At 47.0% G+C, this 16,167-nt stretch overlaps 1 protein-coding gene across 5 annotated transcripts in view; it reads right to left on the reverse strand.

Moving 5' to 3' along the window:
* Window positions 1-16,167, reverse strand: part of MBNL3 (muscleblind like splicing regulator 3) — an 86,690-nt gene that overhangs the window by 36,926 nt on the left and 33,597 nt on the right. For 4 of the 5 annotated variants that reach the window (XR_003572966.1, XR_003572965.1, XM_027899317.1 and 1 more), the window contains exon 1: window positions 15,505-16,161. The exons of the other annotated variant lie outside the window; for it this stretch is intronic. Coding sequence is in view for 2 of the 4 variants with exons in the window: in XM_027899317.1 (XP_027755118.1) it covers window positions 15,505-15,678 (174 nt within the window). In the remaining 2 variants the exon portion in view is untranslated. Of the gene's footprint in view, window positions 1-15,504; window positions 16,162-16,167 lie in introns of those variants that run through there. 5 annotated transcript variants of the gene reach the window in all.

Below are 16,167 nucleotides of genomic sequence, written 5' to 3' on the forward strand. Positions count from 1 at the left end.
GCAAACCACACGTAGACAGAACCAAGCAAAGTACATTAAAGCCCAGGAGAATAAATGTTAAAGTACTGTGCTCATGAATACAAATATCGGACGCGTGACCACCTCCAGCAGCCTTGCTCCTGGAGTTTACACAGGGGACAAGGCAAACAGGGAAGAGCAGAGATTGATAACCAAGTGTCTGACCCAGACCCTCTCTCCTGTCATGTGGAAGGCAAAGTCATGCTCAGAAAACCTCATTCTCACTGCTTCGGAAAGCAAAATGAAACTGCAAACAAAAAACATATGAGGGTGGCTGGGTTTGGTTTGGTTTTTTTTTTTTTTAGAACTTGGCAGAATACAACCATTTACCAACTGAGGATTAGCCCAATTTTTGTTTGGGTTGTTGCTTTGTTCAGAAAGCAACAGCTTAATGGGCACAAACAGATTCCTAGTTTTCAAAAAACAATGAAAAAAAAACTTTAAAAAATAATCAATTCCATCTGGACACAACAATTTCCAGGGATAATCTTCAGTCTGGAAAAAATAACTGTGCAGGATGTGCTTCAGCCTCGGCTACTGAGGGGCTGCCAGGGGGTAACGCAGCAGCGCCCTGAGCAGGAAAGGATATGGCTGGGCTCTGCTTGGCGTGCTGGTGGCTCCTCCCAGGGCACACCATGGCATTGCCACCCCAGCTTTCCATCCCTCAGGTAGAAACGTCAAGGTATGTCAGAATAGAACACAACAGCCCCTCTGTGCATTAGTTTAAGCCAACAAAGGATGTGATTGCACAGCAGCAGCAGTAGCAACAATACAGGACGGTGATGCCCTCAGTTGCCACAGCAAGATTTGCTACCAGACATCTGTCAGAGCCAGGACACCTTTCTGTTCTTGGCTGAGATCTGCCCAATAGCAGAGAGTAATGCCAGCTCCCCTTCCCCTCAATCTGATGGCCCACTGATGTCCCCAGCCACCTTCTCCGTAGCTGTGCTCCTCCAGCTACATTCAGCTCACCAAAGACCAAGCTTTGTCCTCCTGTTCCTGTTTCAGCCGCACATGCCAAGCAAATTTGTGCACAGCAGACCATCTCCCCTCCACTCTGGCTTTCTGAAGAAACTTATCAGGCTACCAGAAAAGGGCTGACTGTGTGCTACCAACTCCACATGCTCTCACTCATCTCTGAGCAAGGACCCTAAATCTTTCTGGTCCATGCCAGGCCTCAGATTTCATGTCCATAGGATAATGAACTTGCTGCTGGTCAAAGGATTAAAGATGCAGATACAAAAAGCACCTTCAAGAGACCTTCTGCAGCCTGCCAAGCACAGCAGGCAAGGACCACACATCTCACATGGCCACTGGCTTCCAAGGAGGGCATTCAGGCCAAGTGACATTGAATCACAACCCTCCATCTAGGAGGCAGTAAGGCTTGAAGAGAAAGGAAGAAAGAAAAAGAAAGAAAAAAAACAAGCAAAAAGAAAGCCTGCCTTGCCCTAGGCAAATATTCCACCTCAGTCAGCTTTTGCAGATTGATCTATTTAGTGTGCTGTTTATTACAGCCAGTAACACATGCACATTTAAGTCACAGAGGGAATTTTTCATTTAAAAAACCCCTTCAGAAGTACTCTTTAAGCAGTGCCTGGCACTAGAAAGCAGATATGTGACCAATATTTGCTACCATCTCAAGTGAAAGGGAGGTTAAGGCAGTGTAAATGTTTGTTAGGAATTGAGCCCATGGTGCAGCACAGGAAGCTGTGGTGGCAACAGGACAGGCTTTCTTCCATGGAGGTAAACACGATGGGTTCACAATGCCAAAGATAATACACTGCCATCTCTATGGGCAAAAGGAGAATTTGGCAATAACAGTTCTGGGCTAAAACTGCAATTAGTGAGACATATTTAACTGCAATTCACATGCACTAGTCACAAGCGCCACACAAGCAGTCACCCTAATGAACAGGATGCCAAGTTCTGTGCCAGCAGCTGAAAACCTGTTAATTTACAATGGATTTATTAAAACAACCTCGGCCAGAGAAAAAAAATTCTACCTGTTCTAATTACAACACTCCTCACACACCCCTGTTCCCACAGTCTGTTATCCAGCCTCGTGAGAGTCTGTGCAGATTCACAGTCCTGACCTCACTCAGCCAGAGCAGATCCGAGCTCCTGTCCCTAACTGAACACAGGCAAGTAACAAAACCTTCCCAGGAACAATAAGTCAACACAGAGGCTGAAAACCAGCCTGCTCAAGGAGGCTTTCTGCTAACCCTGTATTCCATGCTGACCTAGATACCCAAAATCCAGGGTGCCCAGGTCTCTGTGCTGACGTACAGCCCAAAGACCCCAAAAATCCAGCACAAGTGGTCTGTCTTCTCCACAGGGACAAGAGAAACTGCACTTGGTATTTTCTTTTCCACGTGATGCCAGGAATGGGGATTAACTGATAATGCATTTTGTAGAAGCCATGATTTCAGCTGCTGAGAGGTTGATTCCATGTAGCCACTGATTAGATCTGTTCCCTCTCCTGTAACAAGAGCTGCAGGACAGAACACCAAAAGGTTGTGTGCCTAGCTGGGTGGATGTATCCACTTACTCCTGTGGGATGCAACTTTTAGCCTGACCTAAATTCTCCTCTGAGCAGCACAGCTAAGAACAGCTAAGAAAGGAATTTGTCGTGCCTGTGCATTCATGTATGTCTGTCCATCCGACTGTCCCAGCTGACCAACAGGAATGGAACTGATCAGGGCTTTCCTTTCATTTGCTTGCTGCTTTGGAGTTTGTGTTTTTAATAACCACAGATTCGCTTTTTTAGGTTTGAGAGCACCAGAGAAAAGCTGGGGGAGGCAGAAGCAACTAAAGCACATCCAAGTGGATGTCTTGCTCATTCAGACTTGAGGCACAAAAGCAAACTGATCAAATTACTGTGGGGTTTTTCTGTCATCCCTGTATTGTTGCTCTGCTTTCCAAACTCCTGCTCTGAGCTGCTTATCCTTGTCCTGTTCACCTGTGCAGTACAGACTGCCTGAGATGCTCAACCTTCTGTAGATGAGGAGGAATGCAAGGATTACCTTTTGAAGGCTGTTTTCTAATAGAAGACAATCTTAAACAACATGACTTCCTTAGGCAGCAAACAACTGACTTCATGTATTTTGCTGCTGCTACTGTCAAGAGATACCTTCAGATGCAGCACAATCCCTTCCTAAAGGGCAACAAGAAAAACACCTTTCACTGCCCTCATCGGGCACAGTCAGGATGAGTCAGCTGCAATGCAAATGTTCATTTGCTTTTAGGTGGGATGGGCCCATATAGATGGGGCTAGGAGGGATTGGAGGGATTTTTTCTGCAAGGAAGAGTGACCTTTCCTGAGGACATCTGCAGTCTCTCCCCCACGTGAGAGGAGTAGCTGCAAAGAAGCTCCAGTGTCTTTAGCAAGTCTGGAATGCAGCAGGACCGGTGCCTACGTAATCGAACACTCACTGGAAAAATGCTCTCACTGGCTTAAACCAAGATAGATGGACTTCTGATAGGGCCCCAGCGGAAATCCCTGCGCAAACTTTTCTGTAAGTGCCTCTGATACAAGAAGGAAAATCAAGAAAAGTGCTAGCACTTTTTCTCTGGTTGGGCTAAGCACTGAAAGGCTGCTTAAAATCATCCCCCAAGAATTAGCACAATCAAAACAGAAAAAAAACCCAAAAAATTTTCAGTGGCGTTTCTGTCCTACCTAATGTGAGCTGTATTGCGAGCAAAGCCTTCTAAAGATTTTACATTACCGTGGACTCTTCAAAAACCCATGCAGAGAAACACAAAACAACAATGAAAATCCTCTTAATTCAATCTGTGCTTTATCACACAAGGCCGCAGCAGGGGATTTTTGGCTGTGGGAATACAAATACTCATCAATGCTACAGCTCAGGGTCCTCCTCCAATTACTACCCAAACACAGAATGAGACAGTCCCAGCCTGAAGAGTTTTCAGTCTAAATACACCAGACTGGTGGAAAAACCCCAGGCGGTCAGGGGAAGTCTCAGCAACACCCAGACTGCATTCCAGCTGCTCTGCTGGGCTGCTGCAGCTGCCGAGCAGCGGCTGTGATGCCCTTGATGCCTCCTGAGCTCCTGCCTCCTGGCAGGCAGGCAGCCTGCCTGTTCCACCCCTGCACTGCTAGCAAAAGTGATCCTTGCCCATTTGTCTCTCAGCCCCCAAGGGACTTTTCCCCCCCTCAGCTCTCCCGAAGACGGCACAGAGGCAGTTTGAGTGGGCTCTGGTGGCAGAAGCCTGAGGTGGGGCTGACAGAGGGTTGTGCTGATGCTGCGGGGTAATCAGTGCCCTGCTGTGCCCACCAGCCAGGGGATGCTGACAGTGCTGGCAACGATGGGTGGCCGGGGTCCTCGTCCCATCCCTGAGCTCCCCGTCCTATGGAGAAGTGCCTTGGGGAGCTGCTCTGCTCCTCCCCTCTCACCCCCATCTCCTTCCCTCAAGGTTGCAGCTCGGTGAAGGTTTCAGACATCCTCCTCTTGCTTTTACCAACCCTAATGGCTCTCCTACTCCAAGCGCCTGAGTGACTCAGCCTGCCTTGCTCCAACTCCCACCCTGCAGCACATCACCAAGGTTTTATAGGCAACAGGATTGACACAGCAGGGAACCAGAGTCTGCAGGGAGGTAACCGTGATGATTATCTCTTCATCTGCAAGTGCACCAGATGCACCGAGAAATAAAAAAGAACTGCTGAAGCAACAGGAGAGCAAGAGACTTCTCAAGCTTTCTTGTTCAGTCCCTGCAGATATCACAACAGAGGCAGGGAGGACAGGGGACCTGCAGGAAGGCTTGGGGACAAATGGGCCCGGAGGGGAGGAGGAAACAGAGCAGAAAGGAGAAACAGGGCATTAGAACAAGATCACAAGTCTTGCACCATGGCAGCAAGATTTTGGAGGGATTCTGCATAAAGCAGAAGGAGCATCTTTAACATCTTCCCTTACAGTGTTTGGGAAAGAGTGACATCCCCTCCAAAGAAAACTCCCCGTCTTGGAAATCCCCTGTTTTATGAAACAAAATTTCCTCACAGGGAGGAAAGCACTTTCCTTGCTAGAGCTGACCTCAAACACCATCACCTCTGCCATACCTGGATGACCTTCCAAGCCCTCCTTGAAGGCTCATCTCCATGTCTGGTTTCCAACTCCACACCGCCCTGACCACTGAAGCGCTACTGCATGGACTTAAATGTCCAACCCCGCAAGGCTCTGGCTTCCTCCTGGCAAACTCATGCAGGGCTCACTATCTGCAGCATCACGTGGAAGGGACTCTGGGAGCAGAGCCCAAGCGCTGCACGCAGCACAACACTGCGCGAAGCGACCATGTGGGATCAAGCGGCACTTAAATGGCCGCAAGCTTTACTCGTGCCCTGATCCTTCAGGAGAGGATGGCAAGAGGAAGAAACGCTGGTCAGTGGGATCAGTCAAAGCAGTTGGGATTACACACTGAGGTTTTGTATTCAAACTTTGCTCGATTGTGGCAGGGCTCTTTAAGGACCTAATCTCCGTGTGACTGTTCCCAGCACCAGCCGTGCCCCTGCGGATAACAAGGACTTAGGGAAGCACCGTCATGATGGCTGTGCTCTCCAGGCAGGCTGGCTGCAACTCTGCTGTGTCGATGCTGCCCTGGCCATCTCCTCCACTGCACTGAGATACTCCACACTTTCCTAGCTGCCTCTCTGGCTGAGAGCTGTCTCCTCTCACTAAGCACCCACAGCTAATCACTCAAAGCAGAAGTAATGAGACAAATAAAGCAGCACATTTTGGGCTAATGGCTTGAATCCCCATCAGAACCTGGTGTGGGTACCGCTGGGCAAAGATGTGGACATCACTAATGCAACTCAGCTGGATTCAAACACTCCTGTCCCTAATGGTTGTTTTGGGTCTTTTTTTGACACCAGTGTAGGAGAGATCAGCTAAAACTAATGGCAGCGTTAATGGCAAGTACGGTCAGAGGCAGGATGAAACTGAGCACACCACTAACCAGTCACCTGGGCAGTGCATTGTGATACCATATCCATTCTGCAGGATTAGCTAAACTGCTCCTGGTTCCCATTCCCAGGACTGTTAATTAAAGCAGAATTTGTCTCCACTTTCTAATGGTGCTCTGTGCAGCCGCTTCAGCAAGGGGCGGGGGCCAGCAGCACCCTGGCAGCAGGCATGTTGGGCTAGGGTGGTAGGTCTTTCCTTTACTGTGCAGCCAGATTAATACACAAAGTAGCTTGTTTTAAACATCCACATTCCACTGGTCCAAGAGGAAAACTTCCCCAGAGCACAGGCTGCCACCTTCCAAACAAGGTCAGACACTGACCTCCTCCCCCAACGCCAATGACCTTATTAGCACTGATCATGGTTCTAATAATATCCCGCATTGTAAGCAGGCCATCTGCCGTAACATTTCACTACAAACTTGGGGAATTGCTTGGCTTGAGTACACTCACGTCCCAGAAAGCCAACTGACCCCTCTCAGGAACGTGCCTTTTCCCCACAGCTTTAAGCTAAATGTTGCAGAAAGGCACCTCCAGCTCAGATTTGAAGCATGCAGAGAACAGCACAGAGCCATTCCCAGGTGCTGGGCTTCAAACAGAGGAGGTAAAAACATAGAGGTTAAAAATCCATCACTCCAGCATCACAGAATGCAACTCCTCTGACGGTGGGGACACCAAGTAACCACGTCACTGAAACCCATAACAAGGCCAAAACAGAAGTTCAGAGAGCCAGACGTAAAGCCCAAGGTTCACAAGAGATCAGCGTTACTTTTGTGCCACATACTTTCTCCTGTGTGGACAGCAGAAAGATTTTACTGTCCTAACACTTTAGGTACGGTTAAGCTGAATATTTTCACTGCCATTTCAGGAGAAGGGCCTTTCCTAACAGACAGGTAAGCTTGCAGAACTAAACAAGTTTGATGGCTTTTCATTTAGAAGGAGCCAGGGTTTGAAATGCTTACTCAGTTAGGACACCTGTCTGAAACATCCAGAGTCTTGTTACTACAGCAGCTCAGTTACACTCAGCCTTCAAAGAGATTTTTTTTTTGTACTGCTCCAGTGAGGTCGAAAAGTGCAATTAGGCACAGAGACTGACATTACAACACTTTGAGGCAGTTTGCATCATCACAAGGCTCTGAAAGCTGGTGTTCCAAATCCTTGGCCTTTCCTCTAATCAAAATGCTGTCATCAGACATGACATGAGAAGCTACATGGGGCAAAGAAGGGGGTCAGCACTTGGGTCTCTGCTGTTTTATGAACAGCAATAAAAACATAAATTAATAAGCCAGAAGTAAATTTGTGCCTGTATGGGGGAACACTCAAGGTCCTCAAAGCATTTATTTTAATACCAGCATAACAATATTTATAGGGGCAGATTTTTAAAGAGCTCAGCTCCTCACTTGGAAATCTAACCACTTATTGAAATTCTCTGTGGGAGATGTCAGAGGATGGGCTCTCCAGAAAGCCTGGTACATCTTGTTTATATTTGTTTTAAAGCTTCCAAACAGCTCAATTACATCAATGCACGTTACTGCACCCTCCTTCAGATGGGTGAACCAAGTGGCAGAAAGCTATTGTCAGCAAAGGGATTACATCAAACTGATGCTACGCTGCTGAAGAAATCCACCAACTCCACACAGCTTGTTCAGTCACTCCCCCCGAAGGCATCTTTCATCACCTTCCCCCCAGCTCCCCTGCTGGCCTAATGCACTCAGGAGCACTAGAAGTCCCTAGGTAGCTTCACTGCCACAAGACAGGACAACACAAGTATGGCTCCATGATTACAAGGATTCTCTTTGCCCCAGACTCTCCCCAGGGATGGATACTTGTAGGTTTAGGGCTTCTATTTCAACCCCAGTGTTAGCTACTGCTACACATCAGGGTTGGAAGATTTAATGCTTGAACTTCCTCCCCAGGAGAATCTGGCAGTGCCACGGCTTGCAACACGGCACTGGCTGAGGTGCCAGAGCTCACTGTATACACACACCCCCCCCACCTCTGTGCTCCCTGGGCCAACTTCTGACTCACAGCCAGGAAAGGGTAAATGCAAGAGCAGCCACAACTTGCTGGCTGGGTTTAGCACCCCATCTCCCTCCTCCCAAGAGCAGAGGAAACCCCTGCAGCTCATAGAACACCCCACTGCATTCACATTGGGTTACAGGCACAGAGCTGGTGCTTGCAGGTCCCAATAGGAAAGAAACTCTCCCAAACTGGAAAGCCAAAGGTGGCAGAGGAAACAATCATGGGCAGTTCTACCCTTCTGGAGACTGGCTGAGAAGACCACTTCTCTCTTTCTCAAAACTGATGCAATAACTCACTCCAGCACAAGGAGTTCTTTGCTGCCCACAGGAACTCTACAGCGTTTAAAATCAGGCTTAAGTATTTTGAAAAACTGGAACCTCGGTCTGGAGGGCTTTGCCCTTAAAATAGGAAAAGCAAGCCTTGGGAGCAGGAGGTGGCATGCCACGGATGTGGAACATTGCAATATGCCCATAAAAGGTTTCAAAATGTATCTGTTTAAGAGCTCGGAGAAGCTCAGAAGGGTTTAGAGTCACATCCCAAAAGAATTTCTCTCCTGCTTTTTTAGGCAAGTGTGAGCAGCAGTCAGCACTTTACCATCATCTTCCCAACCAGAAACCCAAGGTTACTCTTGGCTGATATTAATAATGCAAATGCTGCTGGCTTCACCCTTTGAGGATGGTGGTTTGCTCACGCCACAGGGCAAAGATCGAGGCAACATGAGCTGCAGGCAGGAGCAGAGGCCTTGCATTGCCAGGGCTGGCTGGTGAGGAAAGGTGAGGCAAGGCTGGCAGCAAAACCCCACTGCTGAATTTGCTGGCCCATCTCCCCAAAGAGGCTGGACTCCAAAGTGTGGTCTCGGGAACAATTTGTGGGCACAGTTCTGCTTTCCAATATGTTCAAGGGGAAACGCACACAAGGCAGAGGCCCAAGGAAAAGATATAATAAATTAATCAGCTACAGGAAGACAGGCAAGGACAGTGGTCCTGTGCTTGCCCCTTGCACTGGGAGTGCCTCCCAACGTGCCAGCCTGTGCCCACACCTCTGCCAGCCTCTTGAACCTGACCCAGGGACACCACACATGAGACTGGCACTCACACACAGGCAGGCAACAGTAAAGGCATCTGCTCCTATGCAGGCAAGCCCTTGGGAGATCTGTGCGGTCAGGAGGTCTGGGGCACGGACAGTGCTCTCCATCACTGCACAGCAAATACCCAGTCACCAAATATTCGCCCTCCACAGGAGCGCGAGTCTGAGGTCTATCAAGGAGACCGATATGGCACATAAGGGACCAACACTTTCAGAATGAAGCTGTCAAAGCCTAATCAGCTAAGAAAATAAGAACTTTAAGTATTTAGCTCCTACTAAAAGTGTCACACTGATAGCTTGGTGGGCAGTTTATTTCAGACAAGTCACTGCAAGACTCCTCACAGACTCTCAACATCCACATCAGCGCTGACAGTGTGGCCCCTCCAGTTCCTATCTCCAGGGGCCCCAAGAAGCTCTCTGTGCTGAGATGGATCCCAATTCTCATGGTGTCCAGAGATACACTACTCCCAGGACTTCCTCCACTCTTCCAGCAATGAGCTGAGAAGGGAGCATCCCTCCAGGACAGCACCAGAACGAGTCTATGCTCCAGGAAGCCTACAGACATCTCACCTTTCTTGCCATGTTACCATGAACATCAAGTTTCACAAAGCACACGCTCTCAGAAATGTAAAGGCCAAGACGAGGCTGCTCAGCTACAGAAAGGCCCAGCAGAAATAGGGACAGGGCCAGCCTCTTCTCCCTCCACAGCACACCTCAAAGATCACCTGCTTGCTCAGACAAGGAATTCCCGTCAAGGGCTCTGCCTCACATCTTTGTAAATGGCTGGCAATTAATAAGACCTTCCTGCACCTCCCTGTCTATTGCTGTCCCTGCAGCAGAGTCATCAGGTAACACCAGCCTGTTCCCAGTTACATGTGTTCATTGCCCAGCAGCTCCATGGAGAGTCAGGACCAAGGGAATTCCAGATGCAGGACTTTGTATTCAGTGCCTAAGACACTCTGCCCTCCTCCTGCTAACCCTGCTGCAGAGGCAGCAACTTGCACCAGAGAAGCAAGGGGACAGCTCAGGGCAGCAATCTTCTAAACCAAGATAGCAAGACTCACCAGTGCTCATCTGTCACGGTTCAGCTGTCAAAAAGTCACAGATAAATGAAGTGAGACTACTGGGACATCAGAGAAACCACTGGATAACACCAAACAAATCAAACATGCTCTGCACAGACTTACAGGAAGATCGTCCAGGCAGATTAAAGCAACAAAGTGTATCCTTTCCCTGGAAACCTGAACATGCCTAGAGAGGTGACACAGCAAGTAACCAGCCTTGACCCCACAGAGAGCATCTGCAGTCCAGACACAGGGGCAGGCCTGGGAGGTGTTCAGCCACAGGCAGTGCCAGGTGACCTTCTCCATCAGTACTCTCCATCCCACAGATGTGCCCTAAAACTTCCAAAGACACTACAGAGAGTATACACAGCATGTGTGCCAAATAAATTAAGCTGTGAAAACACGGAACTTGTTGTAACTTATAGACAAGAAGAGATCAGGCCTAAATTATTTTTTTCCTCCACAAGCTATCCTACTCTTCTTGAAGTGCCACTCTACTTCAGAGAGAAATACAAAGAGAAATAAAGAAATTAACAATGACAGAGAGATTCAGTTTTAAGTCTTTATAAATAAAACTGAGTTTAAATACATTTTTCCCCACTTTCAGATGTTTGATTCAGTAGTTACAAAAAAGCACTTACAACATGCCATAAAACACACAAGCATCCACAGCGGAGAGAAAGCTGCTGTAAATCCACTGTTGTCACTCAGGTAAGTGGCTTAATGGCCATAGGAAAAGTGAAGGTTTGTAACACAGATAACTTGGCTCAACACTGCTCACATGGAGTATTTGCCTCTCTGTTACACTGAGCTGAGACGTGAAATCAGAGTGTCTCCTAAAATATCTTTATGACTTTGTTTGCTTTCTTCTTCGTCTCTAAAAGTGTGCTCCATATGCTAAGTTTAGTGAGTGTTTTTAGTTGTTTCCTAGTTTGGAGTTTATTTAAATTTTTAAAAAGTTGATTTGATTTCCAACCAGTAACAGTCAGAAATAATTCTAGTCAAGTCAGCATAAGCCAGGTACAAATTAGCATGAAAACTATAAGGAACAGCCTCAGGAACAACAGTTTCAAGATCATATGGTACATTTATTGCCCAAGCACTGTGAACTTTTTAGATTGCTGTGGGACTTTGAATACTATTCCCAGAAAATAACACTTCTTTTAGAAAGCAGACAATTCTACTTTTAATTGATTTTATGCCTGTTCACAGAAAACTCACCTTTTTCAAAAGAGAACTGCTTTGAAACACACAATAGCTTAACCATGTTTTTCACATCAGACCTCCCAAAGTCAAAATTCGTATTCCTGAAGTTTTTCACCTATTTTCTGTCTCAAAATGCTCTTCAAAACTTTCGTGTGTATATGGAAATAACTACGTTGATAAAGAAAATTAAAAAAAAAACAAACATAAAACCAAAACCAAAACAAACTACAAACAAAAACAAACAAAAAAACAAACAAAAAAAAAACAAACCCCAACCCACACGTCACAAAAGGTGGGTTTGTAAATTTTTTTTAAATCACAAGTCCATAGTGCAGTGAGCAGTATAATTCAAACCCTCTGTGAACACCTGATGTGCATTAGTTACATATTTTTATACACTATATCACTATCTCCTAATGCCCTATCTCTCATCTTTTTTCACCATTAGTGCCCAAAGATGCTGCATTTCTCCTGCCTGACCTGTTCAGAAACTGAAAACACAACCAATGGCTTACCCGCCAGGAATTAAGATCTTACCCCGCCCTCCTGATCCAGCCTGAATACGAAGGTTAATGACTTGATGAGCGCTCACGGACAGCTCACTGCAGTGCCACAACAAACCTTTGTAGGAATTGCCACGAGCCGGCAATCCGTGTCCTGACCCTCACAAAAAGCACCAGCTCTGCACGGGAGGGTGCACAATGAGCCTGGAAGAGAAGCAAGGAATGAACCCAAGGGCCATCTGAGTTTACAGGGATGACGTTCCATTCCTCTCCTTGGCTCAGAACATCTCTGAGGTGCCACAGGACCTGCCTAGGAGGCATTGCAGAGCCTTGGCCGCTGCCCAGTTGCCCCCGTGGTCACCTCTGGAAGCGGAGTGGCCCAGCACAGCTGGCTCTTGTGCCTCTGGACTGCCCTCCACCAAGCAGTGCAGCCTGCCCTTCCATTCACACAAATTAATTCAGAGAGCACTGCTTCCAGAATAACCAGGAGGGATGCACAAGTAGAGACTGAGAGCTCTCTTGGCATCCAGTTCAAATTGCAGCTTCTTGCAAGGAACTATTTTTAAGTTTTATATCAATATGCTTGAGAAAGGTTCCTTCTGCTGCCTACAAATGTGCAAACACCCCCTTCCAAGAAGCACAGCTCAGAAGAGCGAGACCCAGCCGTGCACTTTCAGCCTAATTAAGGCCCAATATTTCACCACTAAAACACTGCACAACATATAACCCTCCTGCAGAGCATTTCCTGGTGATCCCCACCTGACCATCACTGAGGACCCCATTACCTTCAGGAGTCCTATGTGTTCTTCGTAAGATTACAGGTAGCAAGATTACACACCCGTGAAACAACCCACACTGAGGCAGCCTGGCTGCTTCTGGAAGATTACTGCTCTTGCTGCTGCAACAAGGAGACTGAGGAAAAAAGGGAAAAGAGAGATGCAGAAAGTGTATATATGCTGCTCGTGACCTGACCAGTGAGGTGAAACCATTGTACACTGGGTTATCAGGAGTTCCTGTGTGAAGGCATTGTTCAGGCTTAAGAGGTTTGGGAGGAAAAAAAACAAGCAACAGCAGTACACAATGGATGCAGATAAGCAACCTCGGAACAAAGCCCTGGGCGACTGCAAGACAACGGGAAAACTTATTAGCTGCAAGCATCCTATATCCTGTCTCCAATAAAGCAACACAGATGTTCTGCTAATGCAGGGTGTGAAAAGACAAGAGAGCCCTAAGCAGCTATTGAGCCCTCCACGGGAGGGAGGGTCAGTGTTCAACAGCTGCTGGGCACAAGGATGTCCACAGGATGGGCACGAAAAGCTTCTTAACAGGTCTGAGAATGTAACATCTCTCTTGACAAAGGTAAGGGAGGTCTCTGTTCTTGCCATGAGCCCCTCACCACCATTGCAAACAGGGCTTTGCAAGCCCAGCTCTGGCCCAAGAACAGAACAACCATTGTTTCAGAGTTTAGTCACCAGGGTGGTTCTCTCCACTGGGAAACGCGTGGTGTACCCACACACACAGAGACCACAGCTCTCTGTGGCACAGTGGAAACAGGGCTCTGCACAGACTTACAGGGAGAGCTACTGGATCCGTGGGTCTGGAGGCAGGAAGTGCTCCAAGACCCACTTCTGCTCTGAGAAGTGGGGTGAAGAAACAGCCCCATCATTAACCCTTGGCCAAGTGGTCTGCACAGTCAGACTCCTCCCGCTGTACTTCCCAAACATAGAGTTACTGGCCCTCCAGGAGGCTTTCCTAAACCCAAAAAATCTGTTTCCTAAAAAATTCAGGCCACTTAACTAGCATCTGCTACTGTGTCAAGAGGAAACTGCAACAAGAGCATTAACAGCCAGCTACATGGGAAATGCTCTGAGCTGTAGAAGATCATACTCTTTGAATCCCAGTTACCCATGGACTTGGTCCTGCACATCTCCCAGCCCCAGCTGTGCAGAGAGGGGTTGGCACAGAGAGCCTGGGTGAGCTGCAGACTCTGCGCTGCCAACAGCACACGTGGGGAAGTGTCACACACCAGGTGACAGCAGAATACAGCACAGCTCAGAGCCCAGCCAAGCTGGGTGCCTGCACAGGGGGACACCTCCCCGAGACACTGCAGACAAGTTCTCCTAGGGGCACAAAACCACCCAACACAGCATGACAGTCCCTCCTTTCTGTTCACAAATAAACGCTATAAAATGTGGTCATAATAATCTCTTCATTAAAAGTATCTGCACTGCCACTGGCTACAATTCAAAAGTTTCAAGGGCATAAAGAACACGATTTTTTTTTTCCCTTCAATAAAAAAAAAAATGTTTGTCTCTTGCTGTCAGCAAACCAGCAATGTAAATGAACATTTGAAAGTCACCGTACAACTAAGAGTCATTGCATATAATCAGATTAAAAAGAGAAAACCGAATGCAAACAGAAAACTTGAGCTTCTTGGAAAAAAAAAAGTGAAAATATGAAGAAGCCACTAAGGAATGAAATGGGTAAACCAGTGTCAGACCAGATCCAGCCTCAGCCTGAACCTGTGCATACATAATTCCACCAGCTCTGTTACTCATTATGCTCATAAAAATAAACCCAAATCTTTTCAAGCAACAGTTGAAGTTCAAGGGAAAACTTTCAAGCTTGTAAAATTTACCAGACTCTTTCTAGAAATTTAAACAGGTTAATTACTCCGATCAAAACATTAAACACAATGTCAAGAGTTCTCAAATGCTATCAGTTATTCATATGCTCTCAGAGCTTTTACTATCCTACTAAAAACACATTTGAGGAGTCATACTTCTGGGAAGAAGAAAAAAAAGGTGGATATTCTTTTTCCAAGAACCATGGTGAAGCGAGCCTGGAGAGAGATGCCCCTCCTGTGAGCCCCCCATCCCACACCCCGAGGGACAGCCCAGATCTTTGGCAAAGTTCAGAAGTCGCCCCTGGAGCTCCGGCAGTGACAAGCAATCAAGGGCTATTTACTGCCTCCCAAGCAGACACTGCAAGGATGAGCACCAGCCACACGGTGCAGCCACAGCTCCGACAGGCCTGGCAGAGCCATCGCGTTTGCATGTCCCTCGCAGGAAACGTTTTCCTGACGCCCATTTCTGGGAATGTTGTTCTCCAAATATTTTGGCTGTTCCTCATCTACCGGACATCGTTCGGAGTGCATCTGCAACTCTTGTCTCCAGGAAATACATGTAGAGCTGATTCATTATCTTAAAATGCTGCTTTCATTCCTGCTCATTAAAAGCACATTTCAGATCCCTGCACCCAATGCATGGCTGATGTGCTCTGGCCACTCAAGCACTGGGTTTGTTCTCTACTCTTCTTATTTAGTTGCATTTGTTGCCCACAACTTTGCGTTCTCCACTTCGGGGACAGCTATATCAGACCTGAGCTACCATCAGAAAATGCCCTGGATAGAATCCTGTCTCTCCTTGCAATGCCTGGCACTCCAGGCAGTCGCACCCGATGTCAGACTCAGCCTAGATTTCAGGAGCTGCATCCCGCACCGGCAGCATCCTCCCTGCGGGAACAAAGCAATAAACAGCTGTTCTGCACATCCCACATCCCAGCATACCGAGCCACTTGGAAGAGAAGGAGAAGCAAGTAAGCTTAGGTAATGCACGCGTTAGACAGTCCTCACCTTTAGGGAGTCAAAGCAGGCAATAACTCGACCATTTTCCACATGGCAACTCCGTGACGGATGGGCGAACTTGCACTCTGCATCAGACCGAGAACAAGTACCTCTCTGAAACTCTCGACACACTTCTAACGTCAGCCATTTTGTATCACGAACCAGGGAAACGTTTACAGCCATATTAAAAAAACAAAAATTAAAATGCAAGCAATCGCACCCTTCCTCAGGGTAATATTCGCTGCTGATCTTTTTTGTTTCTTCTTCTTTTTTTTAAAAAAAGGGTAAAAAAGTGAATTCAAGTTAAACGTGAAGAAATAACTAACTTGTTGCTTTGGTAGAACTCCTATTCATCAGCACTTAGGTTTTCATTTAAGTCAAATCGTGTTTCTTTAAACAAGAATTAAACATAAAGCCAATCATAAAATAGAAATCTTATCAGAACAACTGAAAATCAAATTAGAGGCCAGCTCCTAAAAGTGCAATTGTAGAAGTTAAAATACAAGTGTTATATTTTGTGCCACTGCCAAAGTTACTTGCAAATAACTGGCAGACTTTCAAAAGAATTCTGTGCTCTCCAGTTAATGGTTTCAATTATTCTTGCAAAAAGCATATGCTGCTGGCAGCACTTCAGTTTGTGGAATGGTCTCGGGTCCCTGGGGAGAAAACTTC

The sequence above is a fragment of the Empidonax traillii genome, unplaced genomic scaffold (assembly GCF_003031625.1).
Source record: "Empidonax traillii isolate 1590-97213 ecotype Southwest subspecies unplaced genomic scaffold, ASM303162v1 scaffold20:size5563877, whole genome shotgun sequence".
Lineage (NCBI taxonomy): Eukaryota > Metazoa > Chordata > Aves > Passeriformes > Tyrannidae > Empidonax > Empidonax traillii.